This window comes from Paramormyrops kingsleyae, chromosome 11 (assembly GCF_048594095.1).
Source record: "Paramormyrops kingsleyae isolate MSU_618 chromosome 11, PKINGS_0.4, whole genome shotgun sequence".
NCBI lineage: Eukaryota > Metazoa > Chordata > Actinopteri > Osteoglossiformes > Mormyridae > Paramormyrops > Paramormyrops kingsleyae.
This window is the reverse complement of record NC_132807.1, coordinates 29,566,993-29,583,819: the sequence shown is the minus strand read 5'-3', so window position 1 is coordinate 29,583,819 and position 16,827 is coordinate 29,566,993. Positions and strand designations below refer to the sequence as shown.

Here is a 16,827-nt window from a genome sequence, read left to right as displayed (position 1 = left end):
TAAAATTGTTGGAATCCAGTATCTTCTTTCTTGAAATACTGAAAAGGGGACAGTTTAAAGATTTTCTTAAACATTGTGCAGATGGTTATGAGAATTAAAGTTCAGAAGAATTTCCAATTTTCAACAAGCAAAATATGTCTGACCAAAAAAAAATGTAACTGAAACTGGTTCTGAAATTAAATGGATCATATAGAAGGTTCTGCATGTCACATTCCTAGGGACATGCCTATGTATGGAAATTTAACCACGAACACCAGTTTGAAAACATCCAGTTAACTTTACCAGTTAATTGACACCACATGATCCATTATAGCCATTTTCTAAAATTAAAGTAGCAAAGACATTGCAAAATATATTGGCATCATATTGGGTCTATAAGTGGTTATTAATGTGTATGTATCCTGACACCAATAAATAAAATTATTCTTTAATTGTGTACCTATGAAGCATGACTTGAAGGTCAACCGAATGCGACCGACACGTATTACAATAGGCTACTGTAAATAGGCAATGCACCAATCACTTGGCTCCTGTAATGACTACTTAGACAGTCAACCCCAGAAACAAAACAGAAACCAACAGTCGTTGCCGTTAACGTTGCCGCTGTGTCTATTTTTTGACACCGTCGGTGACCCGACGTCTGAGATATGATCAGGTTTGTCAGTTTGAGCAAACCCATAGCCATGGACGTATGAACAGCACCGCCCCGTTCTCTGTCTACTTGTTTGTTTTAATCTATGGCAGCCGGGCTCGATTGACGCTGCCTGCTGCTCCGCCGCTGCGGCTGCCTCGGAATAACAAGGCACTTCGTTAATACCAGTCCATTGGGGCTTTCTCCCATACACCGAGAGAGCCGGAGATCCGCAAAAGCCAGCGAGGCAGCCGAGCCACACTGCACAGCCCGAGCTCCGCAACCCGGCATGGCTTCGGGAGACCTTTACGAGGTACCGTACCCCCCTGTCATGGGCTACGCTTCTTAAAATTGCCATATAATGGAATTAGGAAGTAATGGAAGGTATCTGCGTATAGAAAAAACCAATGTCCTGAGCCCTTTAACAGGCTAAAGCGACCCACCATTCAAGCTGTATGGAGATGAAGGTCTTCTTTTGTGGCTTTTTTTAATTGTTCCATCTTCTGGTAGTTGGAATTTGGTATCTGTAAAGTGGCACGGCGTGGTAGAGTAATCTTGAGCATCTGAAGATGTGAACTCCCTCCCGCTCAGCGCACCAGTCTTGAAAGTCGTGATAAAGTGCAAAAATGACAGATGGACTAAACTGTCTCCTCCATGGAAAATTGCTGCAGATGGGGGGTGATCATCTGGGCAGCGAACATTCTACAAGATGTTTATCATTAGTAAATGGTAGCTGTGGTGCTTAGTGACGATTTAGTACCGGTTACCGCTGCTCATTGTGATATCTGTGTTTTAATTGAGCCGATTCTTCACTCATATTATTTGACATGCTGAATTTATGGTGTAGCATAATGGGTTAAAAGTTGGTGACTGTTGGCTGACTGTTCGTCTAATGTTCCCATGTACTGTTGAATCTTCGGGGAATATTGCGTCCATAATTTAGTTTATCTTGCCAAGTCAACGTGCTCTTCACGTGGCGTTGCCTGGTTGTTAATTTATAATAATTTATAATAACTGCCGCTGACTTCAGCTCGGTTTTGGAGGAGTGATGTCATGGCGACGGCCAGCGTTTCAGTTTCTCTTCCAGTCGCCAAACGTGCTCATCCAGCGCATCCTACGATAAGGTGGAGAGGGGGTACCTCATGGGGCATGGTCACGCCAAAGCCACGCCACGTCGGGCTTCGAAACCATGCTGCATTTCTACATCTCACGATTTAGCTTGAACTGTACTGATAGTTCGAATTTTTTGCCGTAGTGAGGTTTCAGTACCAATTAGACAGCTCCCTCACTCATTGGCTTCTAAAAGGGCTGGGATGTGTATTACACCGCATTTCAGCCAATTTGATGTTTTTGACGCGTAGACTATTAATTCATGGCGATGCGTAATTGCGAATATATATCGATGTGCATAATTTGGATGACTGTCGCAGCAAACACACGGGACAATCTGAAGTTTTGCCGTCGACTTAAGTTTTGTTTTCTAAATTTGGGTCTTAAGCAAGATAGTTATATTTAACGTGACATTTAATATGACCGATGTTTATGCAGAGTTAATAGGCTGAAAAAAGCAGTTTGTCTCTTTAATGTCTTCTTCTCTGAAACCTGTATAATTTCATCCAAGATGGAGAATATACTGAAACTGTTGATTGAATGAATGACATGAACACTAAATGCATATTTGCACGCTGCTCGTGTTTTCATCTCGTTTCATCTCTTCATACCCCTTTTGTAATCAAGTAACGATAGATTAATCTAAACTTAAGTTTTCGATTTAGTGTTCATTTCAGAAAATATTGCAGTACGGGGGCACATTTCGAGCACATATTACTTACGCACATCACTTTTGAAAAATGAGGTAATTGTTGCTCAATTACTGTATATAATTTCACCAATTGTACTGCTTTCAATGAGCCATTGAATGCAATTGATAGAGTTTTATAGGGTTAAATAATTTTGTTTAACTGTGCCTTAGGTTTAATGTCATGTGACTCCTACAATGCCATTCCATGCCTTCAGTCAGTAGCCTAATTAAAAGTTCACCTGGGAAAAAAATATATAAGAGGGTCTCCTGGACCTGGATTAAAACATCCTGGAGTAATATAAACATGGCAGCACCTAATAATAATAATAATAATAATAAGGCTTCATCTGCATATGGGATTGAATAAACTGGGCATAAGGTCAATTGGTTTTAGAGGAAGCATTCTGACCAGGGGCGGATTAAGGTGTACAGAGGCCCCTAGGCTACAGTAGTCTGTGGGCCCCCCCAACCCCGCCCCCCTCCGCGCCAATGGGGGCCCCCTTGCAGGCTGGCACACGTGGGGCCCTTAGGCTTAAGCCATATCTAGCCTGTGCGTTAATCCGCCCTTGATTCTGACACACCGACATTGAAGGACTGGTAGGACTAATCAGCATGGCCCTTAAAGTGTGGAGGCCACAAGAAGGAGACATTGCCTTTGAAAAGAAAAGCGGAGACATGTGGAAGACTGTACCTTGTAGTTATCCACACGACACTGTTTTACACAATGTTGTGCTGTAAGGGTGGATGTGCCTTTCATTCATGCATTCGGCTACTCTAGATAACGCAAGGTAATAGTAGTTGGGGGTCTTTTATTCCAGTGGACGCAGACACCCAAAGGCAGGCTTTCATGGTATGTTAACCGCCTAATGCCCAGAAAATCCAGATCGAGTGTCCAAGCCAGAGCGGAGAGGATTTAGCTCTCATGATTCATGTTGTTATTAGATACTTATATTTTACTGCTCTGAAGCAGTAAATTTGGCTGCTACAGCAGCACATGCAGCACAAAATGCATTAAGGCTAGAATAATATAGGCAGAACAAAGCAAGAAAACAAACAGACATCAACAGGTAAATAGATGAGTAGGTCTGACAGTTGATTTTATACATGGTTTGACCTAGCCTGGTCATTGGTTATGTAACCACTGGCTCTTTGTGAGAATGAGTGTGGACGCATTGGGACAATGCATTCTGCAGTCTTGTGGCTGGTGGGAGAAAGGAGGCTTGTTGTGGTGGCAGAAGTGAATGGCTACCGGTGCTTAAGGACACGACATTGTAAAGGGGAGGGACAGTGTTCCTCATTATGGCCAGTAACTTTTGCCATCATTCATCTTTTGGTGACTGACTCCGGGGTCAACCCTGTAACAGAGCCGGGCCCATTAGAGCATCCCCATTAGCTCGCTGCACACATTGAAAGACCTGAGTCTTCACAGAAAATGGACAGCCAGCTCTGGCCTTTTGTGTAGAGTTCAGATTTTTTGTCCGTTCAGTCCAATCAGCTGCTTAAGTGGCCCTGCAGGTGCTTCCACCACATCCACATCCTCAGCCTGAATGATCAATGATTTCAGAGGCACAATGGAACAACACACAAGAAGTTCTGCCCAAATAATAGCTTTTAAACAGTGAGCTAAAACACCAGTATAAGTTTACAGAGCACTTAATTGGACCTGTTGGACTTTGTAATATCTTAACCAATGTGGGGGTGATGAGGGGTGGAGAGTTAGGAGAGTGAACTAAATCACTTCAAAACTTCTTTACATATGTGATTCTGATAGACAGCAAAACATTTCCCCCTTGAGGGGATCAATAATGTTGCATTTTGTAAAAACTACAAATATTACAAATGAAATACTAGATAACCAAACTGTGAAGCAAAAATGGAACTGAATGCAACATCATGAATGGGTACAGTATTTAAAGCAAATACTCGCAGGGTTAGAATATACATTAAAATAATGTCATATAATGTAAGATTGGCAAGTGATAGATAAAGACTAAACAGTGGCTTGGCTGGGTGTCTTGGTGTAGCTCAATGTTATATCAGAGGAATGAGCTATATATATATATATATATATATATATATAGTCCATTTATATATATATATAAAAATCTGAATTTAGATATTCTGTAATACATGGCCACACTCAGTGAGATTAGAAAATTGCAACTTTGGTGAGGCAAGGTTATTGGCTAATTTCAAAATAACTAACAATTTGAAATACACATGAGAAGGACGGTGAATGGTTCTTAACACGTGTATTAATCTGGTTTCATCTGTCTATCAGAGCTTAGTGAGCTTCACAGTCATACATGCTGCATGGGATTGTGGCAGCAGTGCAGTGATAGGGGGACAGAACATCGCTGTGATTACTGTGCAGTGTCGACGAGCGCCTGGTGGAGCCAATGGGAAGCAACTAAGTAGCCAATGAGAAGTGACTGACTGCTCATGGTGATCATACCCACTATGGGTTTCGATTCATGATTCTCCCACCACTTCAGCTTGGTCAGAATTGCTCATTTTAGCAGAAGTATATCACAGTGTGTAAGCATACAATTTCAAAAGAGAACACTGTGGAAAAATGGTCCAGATAATGAGCAGTGGACAAGGAATAAATGGACTAAATCTATGTTGTCAACTTATTTTTTTATCTGGAAGAAATGTACATTAAAGTTATAACACGGGGGGGGCTTGTACATCATTTTAGTATTTCAGAAGATGTGTGTAATTTAAAGTATCATGCTGTGGCTACACAGAGAAGTAGAACACAAAGTAGAACTCTGGGCGTTTTATTTACAGAAAACATTGATATTTCGGGGTGAGTTCAACAGTGACAAGAACATTCCTGATGTTCAGGTTGCCCTGCAAGGACAGCTTAGTCATGATAAATCTGTTTTGTCCTGAGATGACTATCTGGGAACATGTTGCAAGAATACAAATCTTGAGGGAAATGGGTAGGCCTGGAAGTTGTCTTGGTCCTGCTGCCTCTAGTTGCTTAGACCCACCTCCTCTACAAAGCAACTAGAAGCGGCAGGACCAAGACATCTGATTGGTTGGTCCCACCTCTTCTAGTTGATTTGACCCATCTCCTCTACAATCTGTTAGGTTATCTTTCTGAACCAATCATTTTTTCCTTCTGCCCTCAGAACATTTTTGTGTAAGTAAAAGTACTTCATTGATATGAGACTGGAATGTAAAATTGGACATAGACCATTAAACGGGAGGAGAAACTGAAGAGAACTCGTGGTAGAACTAAAGACACTGTATCCGTACACATAAAACCTGAGCTAGATGCATATTTGTGGAGCTCCTTCCTCTCCCTAGTTGCTCTGCTTTCAACAAGAGTAAGGAAGATTGATCAACTTTCACTGAAATTGCGTAAAGATTTCCAAAGCTATGGAGCAATGACACAGAAAACTTGGCCTCTTGTTGCGTGTTTGATTTATTTGTCCAATATGTGCTTTTAGTGGTTGGTCTTTTATCTAATGGCACAAAAACTATTGGAGCATAAAGTCATGCCTCCTGCCCATTAGATTCACTAAAATGCCACAGTTCACAGTAATATTAGCTGTTTCCTGATGTACATCCAGAATACCTGCGGAAATGCTGTCATCCACATAGCTGCCCTTTGGACTTAAGAGCTAAGGTTGAAAAGTACTGGCAATATCCCATGGGTTCCGAAGCAGTGGCCTGTGGACATTAACATTTAGTTTAGCTATCTTGATATAATCAGATCTTATAGGGTGATATTCAGGAGGAATTGTAGAAACCACGTGTAGCATAATCAAATAAGTATTAATGTTTTTCCTCCCCACACATGTATTCTCTGGTCACTTATTCAGCACATATCAGGCCACGGTTTCACATAAGGCACCTGTGAAGTACATGTTATCTCAGCTAGGGCTGAAGACCGAGCAGAAGCCAGTCAAACTCTTACCAAGGCAGATGCATTTTAATAGGAAAGAATCTGCAAACTTCAGACTTTTCAGTTTTTGTTATTTGGGGAGCTGCAGTGCAAAGCAAGCCAGCAGGATAGGAACGTCTTCTTGTAACTAGCAATGTCTGGAATGAGAAGACTGTATATATTTATGTGAAAGTGATGCATTATAGTAGAGCTATTTGAAAGAATAACTTTGGTTTAAAATGATGTCTTATTATGAGGTCTTAGTTTTGAAATGCTAGTGGCTCTCTGACTGAAATGTCCCCATGAGGTTATTTCTTGTTAGATTGAGTTCATCTATTTTTCCTGTATTTAAAATTGTACATAAATAATGTTTGGTGTTAACCTTTAAGATTTTTTAAAAGTTATTATTTCTCGTGGGCGTTGTTTCTTTTTAAGTCCTGTTTTTTCTGAGTCGTGTTTTCATTTAGACTAGGCTAGAATGATTTTTTTGTGGTAAATCTGAAAACAACTTTTTCATGTTTTTGTGTAAGCATGACATGCATTATCTCCATAGTTTATGTAATTTAATTAATAGTTAATGTAATTTAGACATGACCTAATCTTTTTTTTGTAACCATGTTCAGTGGTTTCTATAATCATTTTGGAAAGTTTTCAAAACGGCAGATCATCAGCGATAAAAATTTAAATTGCTATGAAATGCTTGTGTCTGATTTTCTTTATAAAATTAACTCTTCTGAGAAGACTTGTCCTGAATGCCAACAAATAGACATAACAGTCAGTTCTGCAGGACACAAAAGTGTGAGTATGCATCTTTTGGCAAACAAAACATGAGAAGCTTGCCTTACAGTGAAGGACTTGCTACATCTGACAAATGAGCGTAATGACAAAAACCTGTGACTATAGTTACTCTTTCACTGCTATGAACTGCAAAAATATGGTCTTCATCCAAACCATTATTTCCTCAATAGAGATTATGAGATGGATGGTAGTTGTAGCTTGGGGCAGTACTTTGGTGGATTTGTATGTCTACAACATAGCAGTGGAAAGGTATTTCACAAGTAATGTAGTCTATATCTAAGATAGAAATTTTCAGAGTATGAATAAGGTCACAACACCAGTGGGAGACTCACTTTTGTAGACATGTGATGTAGAGTGGAACCATTTTAGGGTCATACTGGAGAGACCAACGACAAATGAGGCAGATGCATCAGCCCTGTTAGGGACACCATTCATGTCCATGTGAGAAAGGGGACGAGGTAGGCCGTCACTGATTAGTCATCTCAACTTTGACGGAGCCTGTATCATCCCTGTATGTGTGAATCGAGATTGAGAATCCTGTAAAAGGGTATGCATTTGACTAATGCTACTGAAGAGAAACAAATAAACAAATATCTTTAAGAAATGTAGACTCTATGACCTACAGCTATACTAGCTGGACTATAGCTATTTATTGTGTAAGCCTTGTTGAACAAAGAATGGAAACAGAATTGGTATTTATTTTGCCCTTAAGCACCTGCTATCTGGGGCCTCTAGTGGTTGCCTACATTACAATTCACCTCATATTCATTTGAAAAGAACACCTGTTTTGTTTATACATATAAAATGGTCAGTCATTAAGATGGTGTAGAGGTTAACCGGGGATTAACTGTCCTCTGAAAGGAAGACACTGTCATTGTTATCAGACAATGAAATTATACAGATTTTTAGATCTAAAAAAACTTCAGAAGCATTCTAAATCATTTCACAGCTGGGGGAGCGCGTGTCACATTACGCGGAGCAGGTGAGCAGGCGAGTTGAGCCGGACCGATAGGTAGACGGGTTTATTGGCAACACAAGGGCAGACATTCACGAACTTTCCAACAATACAATGACAGATCTGACGCATACGGATTTAGACACGGACTAAATACATCGGACAGGCTGAACTGAACAAGCAACAGGTGATCACAATCAGGAATGAACATGAGGTAATGAGGGGGGCGTGGCACACATGAGGATCGTACAGTACGAGCCGGACGTGACAGCGTGCATCTTTAGCACTTGTCATCGACAGCATTTTGGGGTTAGGTTACAACATGTGATCAGAACTTATTCTAATCTGTATTTTTTATATTTCTAATTTGTTTTTATATATAAAACAATTTAGAAGGGAAATTAGTCTTATAGAATAAAGGGTTGAGCAATATTACAGTCCTAGAATTTCCACACATAAACAAATCATACAGCACGCAGCAATCAGGTAATAAAAGTTTCAAATGTTTGACACTTAGGAAAAATCGAAATATATTGGTGTATTAAAGCAGTGACTAATATAAATGACTAGATATAACATTAATATCATATAATAATACTATAATACAAATTCTATTGACACCTAAAACTGCAGGATATTTTTTCGGTTTGCTTACATCCAAACAACTGAATGTCTGCTCATAGTCTTTATGAGGGTGAGATGAGTTTGTGGTCCATTTGGAATGTTTTCTATCATCTTTCATATTTAATGATTTGTTTGTGGTAATTACAAGCTTTATCAGATATCTAGCTGCTGCAATGAAGCCTGATGATGGTTAGGCTTTGATTTGTGATTAAAAATGCACCTTATTTACCCTCTTGTGGGAGATACCATGATACTACCAACCTTCAGTGCAATTCCCACAGAGGTCTGATAACAGACGTATATTTTGCTTCATAAAGGCTAAAGTCATTGCGTTCACCTGTTGAGTTGAGGACTCCAGGACTTGAACCCTATCTACAGGACTTCCACAAAGCCTTTTTTTCCAGATCCAACATAGTGTGTTTGAAAATTTTTGCAAAAACAAATTGAAGGGAGGAAAACACGTATCGATACATGATCAATTCTGATGAACCGGTGCCAAAACTTTGATATATGGGCATTTTTTTTTTTTAAACTTATGTGTTTGGGAGGTACACTATATGGATAATAGTATAGGGACACACCTCTTAATCATTGAATTCAGGTCTTTCATTCAGACCCATTGCCACAGGTGTGTGAAACCAAGCCTGCAGCCATGCACCCAGGTTTACAAACATTTGTGAAAGAATGGGTCGTTCTGAAGAGCTCAGTGAATTCAAGCATGGTGCTGTCACACAATGCCACCTTTGCAATAAGTCAGTTCACGAAATTTCTTCCACAGTGGACTGTAAGTGGTTTCATTGCAAAGTGGAAGCATTCAGGAACAACAAACTCAGCCATGAAAAGGCTAATAGAGCAGGGTCTCCGAGTGCTGAAAACCATAGTGCATAAATGTCGCCAAAGCTCTGTTGGCTTAATAACTTCAGAGTTCCAAACTTCCTCTGGCATTAACTTCAGCACCAGGAGCTTCAGGAATGGGCTTCCATGGCCGAACATCAGCATGCAAGCCTCACATTGCCAAGCGCAACACCAAGGATGCAGTGGTGTAAAGCACACTGCCACTGGAGTCTGGAGCAGTGGAAACTTGTTCTGTGGAGTGACAAATCACGCTTCTTTGTCTGGCAGTCTGATGGACAACATCTGAGTCTGACCTCACAAATGCTCTTCTGGATGAATGGGCAAAAATTCCCACGGACACACTCCAAGGTCTCGTGGAAAGAGGACTAACTCTATATTGATGCCTATGGATTTAGAATGTGACGTCATAAAAGTTCTTGTTGGTGCAATGGCCAGGTGTCCCAATACGCTTGTCCATATAGTGTATGTGCTTCCAACCACTTATTCTGGACAGGGTGACATGGGCGTGGAGCAGGAGACAGGGGGACACCCTGAACAGGATGCCAGTCTATCACTGGGTACATGCATGCACACACACTCATCCATTTTGTGCAATTTAGAGATTCCAGTTGGCCTAGTCACCCGTCTTTGTAGCACGAGAGGAAACACCCAACTGAGGGAGTGTAAGCAAGGTCAACATACACACAGCAGAGGTGCAGCTTGTTTAGGATGCATGTCAAATACAGAAATGAATCTTATCAACGGCATTAATGTCAAAAAAACATTAAAAAAAGGCCATTCTTTATCTTTGAGGAATTTTAGATAAACTATGACTGCAACCCATCAATCCCTAGTCTACCCTTGCAATAAAACCAAACAAGTTGCAACATACTGTATCTTCAGAGATCTTAAAGTCTTAAGAAGGTCTTAACTCTGTCTTTATTTTGGTATGTACCCATGTGAGTTTCTATATCTTGCAGTCTGTGGTACCATTTGTATTATACTTTATGTTTACCAGTTGTAAGACCAGTAAGTTTTGTAATTTACTGGTTTTGGCAGATTTTTTTTGTACATACAGTATGATTTTAAGGTCATGCACTATGATCTGTATGAATGCTATTTGAAATATGCTGACCTGAAATCTGACACACATTATTACACAGCTCTCAAATGCAGCTGTACAGTTTGCATCAGTCAGTGGTTAGTATTATTATCTGCTAATATTAGTATTATTGTCTATTAATGTTATTCATTGATGTTGGACAAATTATCCATATTGTGAGACATCTGGTCACAGCAGCTGAATCCAGACAAGGTTTATATATTAGTATTCAAAATGCATAGTCATGTTGACCATAGGGTGCAATCAATTGAATACAAATGGCTTTAAATGATACATACTGGAGAGTTGCAAAGTATTCTGTTTGGAACTATGTGTTCAGGTGTTTTTAACGGTGGGTGGGACCGTGGGTGGCGCTGTGGTCTCAAACGTCAAAGGACTGTGGATTTGATTCCAGCCCCGGGCGCTGTGTGTGTGTCTGTGTGGAGTGTGTATGTTCTCGCTATGTTTGTGCAGGTTTACCTTCACCCTTTGATGGACTGAAACGCAGTGCAGGGTGCCTTTGCGGCCCCTGTTTCCTGGGGCAAGTCCCAGGCTTGCTGGGACACTGTATTGCATAAGTACTTATGGAAGGTGGATGGATCCACATACAAAGTGGTGTGAAGATTTGCAAAATATTTACACAACTCAAAAACATGTGACCAGTTTTGGAGTGTATAAGGGAAATGTAGGCCAACACATGAGTTTAACTGTAAACCATATTTATGGCAATATCAATTTTCTTGGTAATTTTGCTATGGTGGTTTCTTGTGATGGAGATTTACAAGTGATGTGAAAATGTCGTAATTTTTTGCTATAAGTCTGATATATCAAGAACTGAAGTTAACTACAGCCAATAATTCCAGTCTTTTCTGATAATATTTGTAATACTTATCATCTACCGAATGCCATGTGCAGCTTCTGAAATATCAGGTGCTCTCTGGATGGATACTGACATTGGATTTGAAGCTGTTTATGCAGCCACACACATAAACACATTTTAAAATGGTAATCAAATCAGGGTGCAGGGTCCTCCTTACGTCAGACAGTATCTATCTCACATATAACCATCTGTGATGTATGTAAATTGATGTAAATAAATGCCTTTGCGGCCACTTTCACTCCCGTGGTAAATGATTGCTTGCGTACTGCATATGCCCCAGTTAATAAGGTTAAAATCAAATAGTGAGAAGTTTTTTTTATATATATTGTACAACTGCTGTTTCTGTCATTTCAGGGAATATTCTCAGCAGCTAGGCAGGTTTGTTATGTATATGTGTCTGTATCTCCCCCTACACTGGGTCCTCCCAATGTAATAAATACTTCACCACACGCACACACACATGCACAAACACACAACTTGTGTATTTTTTTTATACAATCAAGCATAATTTTTTGCAAGCTGTTGATGTGGCTGTTGAGGAAATGCTCACGCAGGAATCGAGTGGAAATGTCAACCATAGGGTTGGGTATGACCTTAAAAAACTCTAGTTCTGTCACCAACAATGTGTCTTGGCCTCAGAGAGGAAAGAGAGCTTCTTACCAGGCCAGACCTCCCCCAAATGGTTCTTCCATGTGGCTGAATTTTTGTCTCAACTGATCTTTCATTTAATATGCCTTGTATTGAAAATTAGCAATTACCTAACATTGATCTCTCATTTGCTTAACTTCAACAGTTGGTCTAATTTCTATTCTTTATATATTTTTACAAAAAGGTAGTCTTATATACAAACTACAACAAAGAACAATAGCTCAAATACAGTAGCTCTACAAAACTGAAACTATGCAGTCAGAATTACAGCTTCTACTTGGGTTTGTCCCTGCGACCCTGACCAAGATAAGCAGTTAGATCATGGATGCATGTATGGCTGAGTTGTCTGAATGTTTATGGATCCCTGCTTTCTTCAGTGTTGAGTTGAATGTTAGATTGCAAGCATCCTATAGAGCAGAGTTGCCCAATTCAAGTCCTGAAAGGGCAGCTTGCACCATAGCTTAATCAAGATGTGTCTGAGAACGGAAATCTGCAAACTGTGTTGGATTCAGGTGCATGGATGTTCTCTTACCCAAAAATGTTCTGAAGGAAAAATGATTGGTTCAGATTGTAGAGAAGGTGGGCTCATGTAACCAGAGGAGGTGGGATCAACCAATCAGATGTCTTGGTTCCACCTTCTCTAGTTGCTTGGACTCCCCCCCCCCCCCCCAACATCCACCTCCACAATCTGATTGATTGTCCCTCTGAACCAATAATTTTTCGTTCTCATTTTTCTGTAAGTAAAACTCCCACAAGCTGGATTCAGGCCCTCCAGGGAACCGGAATTGGAGAACCCTGTTGTAGAGCCATGATGTCTATCTGTCACATGCCTGTTCTTGCTACTCCTGAAAGCTTATGGAAACATGGCCACCAAGTTGTTCAGTGCATGGAGAAAATGATTTGGCGTGAGATTTCAATTTGTCAATTTGTTCCATTTAAACGGCAATCTTCTGTGGTATTCTTACTCTGCTCAGGGCTAAGTTGAAAGAATTCCTCTGTGAACTGCGTATGGGTTTACAACCAGGAAGTGGTGAGATAATGTCGATGAGCAGCATTGCTGTGACTCATAGTCCTACGTGATATTTAAGTGTCCATTGTTTCTGGCACGCAGCTCGGAAATGGGGCTCGGTGGCTAACTTTGCTAAGAGCCAAGCTTACCTTTTTTTTTTTTGAACAGTGTGTGTGTTTGTAAGCGCAATACACACCAGTGTCCCTCCGACTTAAAACATTATGCATTATTTCTTTTTTTATTTTTAACTCCGCTTCTGTTTGAATGGGTGAGAAGTTGCTACGAACCGAGGAGGAGACGCCTTAGCCAGCAGCCTGCCAGCATAGTGAACGGTGGACAACATGACAGATTTTATTATCTCATTCTGTTTTTGCAAATGGTAGCATAAGATATGATCGAAAACACATTTCATACTTCATACAGTTGGTTGTTTTTTTCTATTCTCATATAGGCCTAGGGAATTAAAATAAGTTCATATAAAATTCCTAATGTCCTTGCTTTGGTACATTTATCTATATTTTTGTTGCTTCAAGAGATCAAAAAAAATGCAGTCATATAAACTATAATTTTACTTTTATTAACTAAGCTATAAAATAATATGGCACTTTTTAAGAAGCGCATTCCCCTGTTAATTGCCTTGTTAGATGGTTGTCTGTGCACTAAGTTCCCCCTTATGCATGTATGGGATATATGAACCCTTCCATAATAAAGTTGTCTTTGTGACTCTTCATTATGAGCCAATACTATTTTTATTTACTCTTTGGCTTTTTTGGCTGCTGTCCTACTGTCTTATGTTGAGAATAAAATACTGCACTTCCAGAAGTAGTGAAATAACAGTTCATGTAACCAAGTGTCTAAACAGGATGCTGTGCGTAGTCAGTTTGTCTGAAAGAAGACCTTTGGGACTGACTGTAAACCTTGCTCACTACACTACATGCATTTTGTCCAAAGAGTGGTAACTGTAGGAATGTTATTGAAACAGTTCTTGATTCACAGAAGTAATTTGTTCCACAAACTCTTACATAAGTCAAATTTTACGTTAGTCAGATTTACCCCCCCCCCCCCCATAACATTCAGGATTCTTAACACCAAAAAACACAAGGCAAAAATATACTATTTCTAAAGAACACATATTGAATGAAATATTTTTTGCATTAGTGCTTTCACAAACTTTTATGTATCTCAGATATTTTTTGCGTAAGACCAGATTTATGTGAGCTGGTTTTACGCAAGTCGAGATTGGGCTGAACTTCTTTCTGAACAAATTACTCATTTTACAGAAATGCTATACAAATGCTTGTTTTGTTCCCATTGTTTCAGACGTTTGATTACTGTGGACTAGATGGTTCTAGAACCATGAGACATGCTAGATTGAACATGTGAAATGTGAGTCAAAAGCATGATCTTCCAAATGACCTGACTGGAGAAAATAGTAGTGAAAATACAGACGGCTGAAGGAACTTCAGCACAGATGAGCGTGGTTGTTATGCAACAACTAAACCAGCAGTATTACCCAGCGTAAATAAGCAGAACATGCATGCAGCTCTTACAGACCCATTTGTCATATCCCAGCCAGCGAGGCTTACGCACAAAATGGCCACAATGGGTTTTGCTCTCCATTGATTGGTTTGTGCTCTGGTTGCTGTGTTTCTTCACAATGCTGCTAAGTGCGTCATGCTTTTCACATGAGTTCACAGTATGACGCTCTGATTCATTCATTATTCTCTTCCTTTATATTTCTTTTGAACACGTCTACTGTGTTCACAACCTAAACAGTGAACCAGCCTCCACATACACCTGCAATTATCCCGTCTGTGAGGTCATTAAGCTCACTCTTAATGACACGTGTAGAAATGCAAACAGTGGCTAACTGTCCATATGTATTTACGCCTTACACTCACCTAAAGGATTATTAGGAACACCTGTTCAATTTCTCATTAATGCAATTATCTAATCAACCAATCACATGGCAGTTGCTTCAATGCATTTAGGGGTGTGGTCCTGGTCAAGACAATCTCCTGAACTCCAAACTGAATGTCAGAATGGGAAAGAAAGGTGATTTAAGCAATTTTGAGCGTGGCATGGTTGTTGGTGCCAGATGGGCCGGTCTGAGTATTTCACAATCTGCTCAGTTACTGGGATTTTCACGCACAACCATTTCTAGGGTTTACAACGAATGGTGTGCAAAGGGAAAAACATCCAGTATGCGGCAGTCCTGTGGGTGAAAATGCCCTGTTGATGCTAGAGGTCAGAGGAGAATGGGCCGACTGATTCAAGCTGATAGAAGAGCAACTTTGACTGAAATAACCACTCGTTACAACCGAGGTATGCAGCAAAGCATTTGTGAAGCCACAACACGCACAACCTTGAGGCGGGTGGGCTACAACAGCAGAAGACCCCACCGGGTACCACTCATCTCCACTACAAATAGGAAAAAGAGGCTACAATTTGCACGAGCTCACCAAAATTGGACAGTTGAAGACTGGAAAAATGTTGCCTGGTGTGATGAGTCTCGATTTCTGTTGAGACATTCAAATGGTAGAGTCAGAATTTGGCGTAAACAGAATGAGAACATGGATCCATCATTCCTTGTTACCACTGTGCAGGCTGGTGGTGGTGGTGTAATGGTGTGGGGGATGTTTTCTTGGCACACTTTAGGCCCCTTAGTGCCAATTGGGCATCGTTTAAATGCCACGGCCTACCTGAGCATTGTTTCTGACCATGTCCATCCCTTTATGACCACCATGTACCCATCCTCTGATGGCTACTTCCAGCAGGATAATGCACCATGTCACAAAGCTCGAATCATTTCAAATTTGTTTCTTGAACATGACAATTAGTTCACTGTACTAAAATGGCCCCCACAGTCACCAGATCTCAACCGAATAGAGCATCTTTGGGATGTGGTGGAACGGGAGCTTCGTGCCCTGGATGTGCATCCCACAAATCTCCATCAACTGCAAGATGCTATCCTATCAATATGGGCCAACATTTCTAAAGAATGCTTTCAGCACCTTGTTGAATCAATGCCACGTAGAATTAAGGCAGTTCTGAAGGCGAAAGGGGGTCAAACACCGTATTAGTATGGTGTTCCTAATAATCCTTTAGGTGAGTGTATATCTGCAGACATTTGGAAAATTTGTGCTTTTTGTGATTTTTTTTTTTATCGTGTATGTATATAACTGTATATAAACAGCATACAGGCATATTCGTGTTTGTTTCATGCATCGTGTTAAACACCTCTTTTTCCACGTGTGGTTTTTATCTGTTATTGCTATATAACCCACAAAAGTGTTTATCATCTTAATAAAACAATGACAGCACATATCAGCACTGGAAGGAGCATAGACATAAAATTTCCACAGATGTAAACCGCAAAGCCTACAGACATCCTTAGGTGAACTATGTTTCACGTAAGGAACTTAAAATGCATAAGAGAGTCTCCCTTGCTATGGATGAAAAATGCATCAGGCATGTTCCAGTTGGACCAGTATAGGAAATGTCACAGTCATGGTTAAGGGAGCTATATGATAGGCAGTATGCAACAGTGGACGTGTGCTTATCTGTGGCCAGCAGTAACTGTGGACCATATGACACCCATAACAGAGTAAATGCACCCTAGAGGCAGAAGACTTAGTTCATTACTT

At 40.3% G+C, this 16,827-nt stretch overlaps 1 protein-coding gene across 1 annotated transcript in view; it reads left to right on the top strand.

The window, feature by feature from the left end:
* Positions 1 to 585: 585 nt before the first annotated feature.
* Positions 586 to 16,827, top strand: part of LOC111843167 (chromodomain Y-like protein 2) — a 50,267-nt gene continuing 34,025 nt past the window's right edge. Inside the window, exons 1-2 of the mRNA XM_023810516.2 lie at positions 586 to 655; positions 745 to 944. Of these exons, the coding sequence (XP_023666284.1) occupies positions 921 to 944 (24 nt within the window). The 5' untranslated portion in view covers positions 586 to 655; positions 745 to 920. The remainder of the gene's footprint in view (positions 656 to 744; positions 945 to 16,827) is intronic.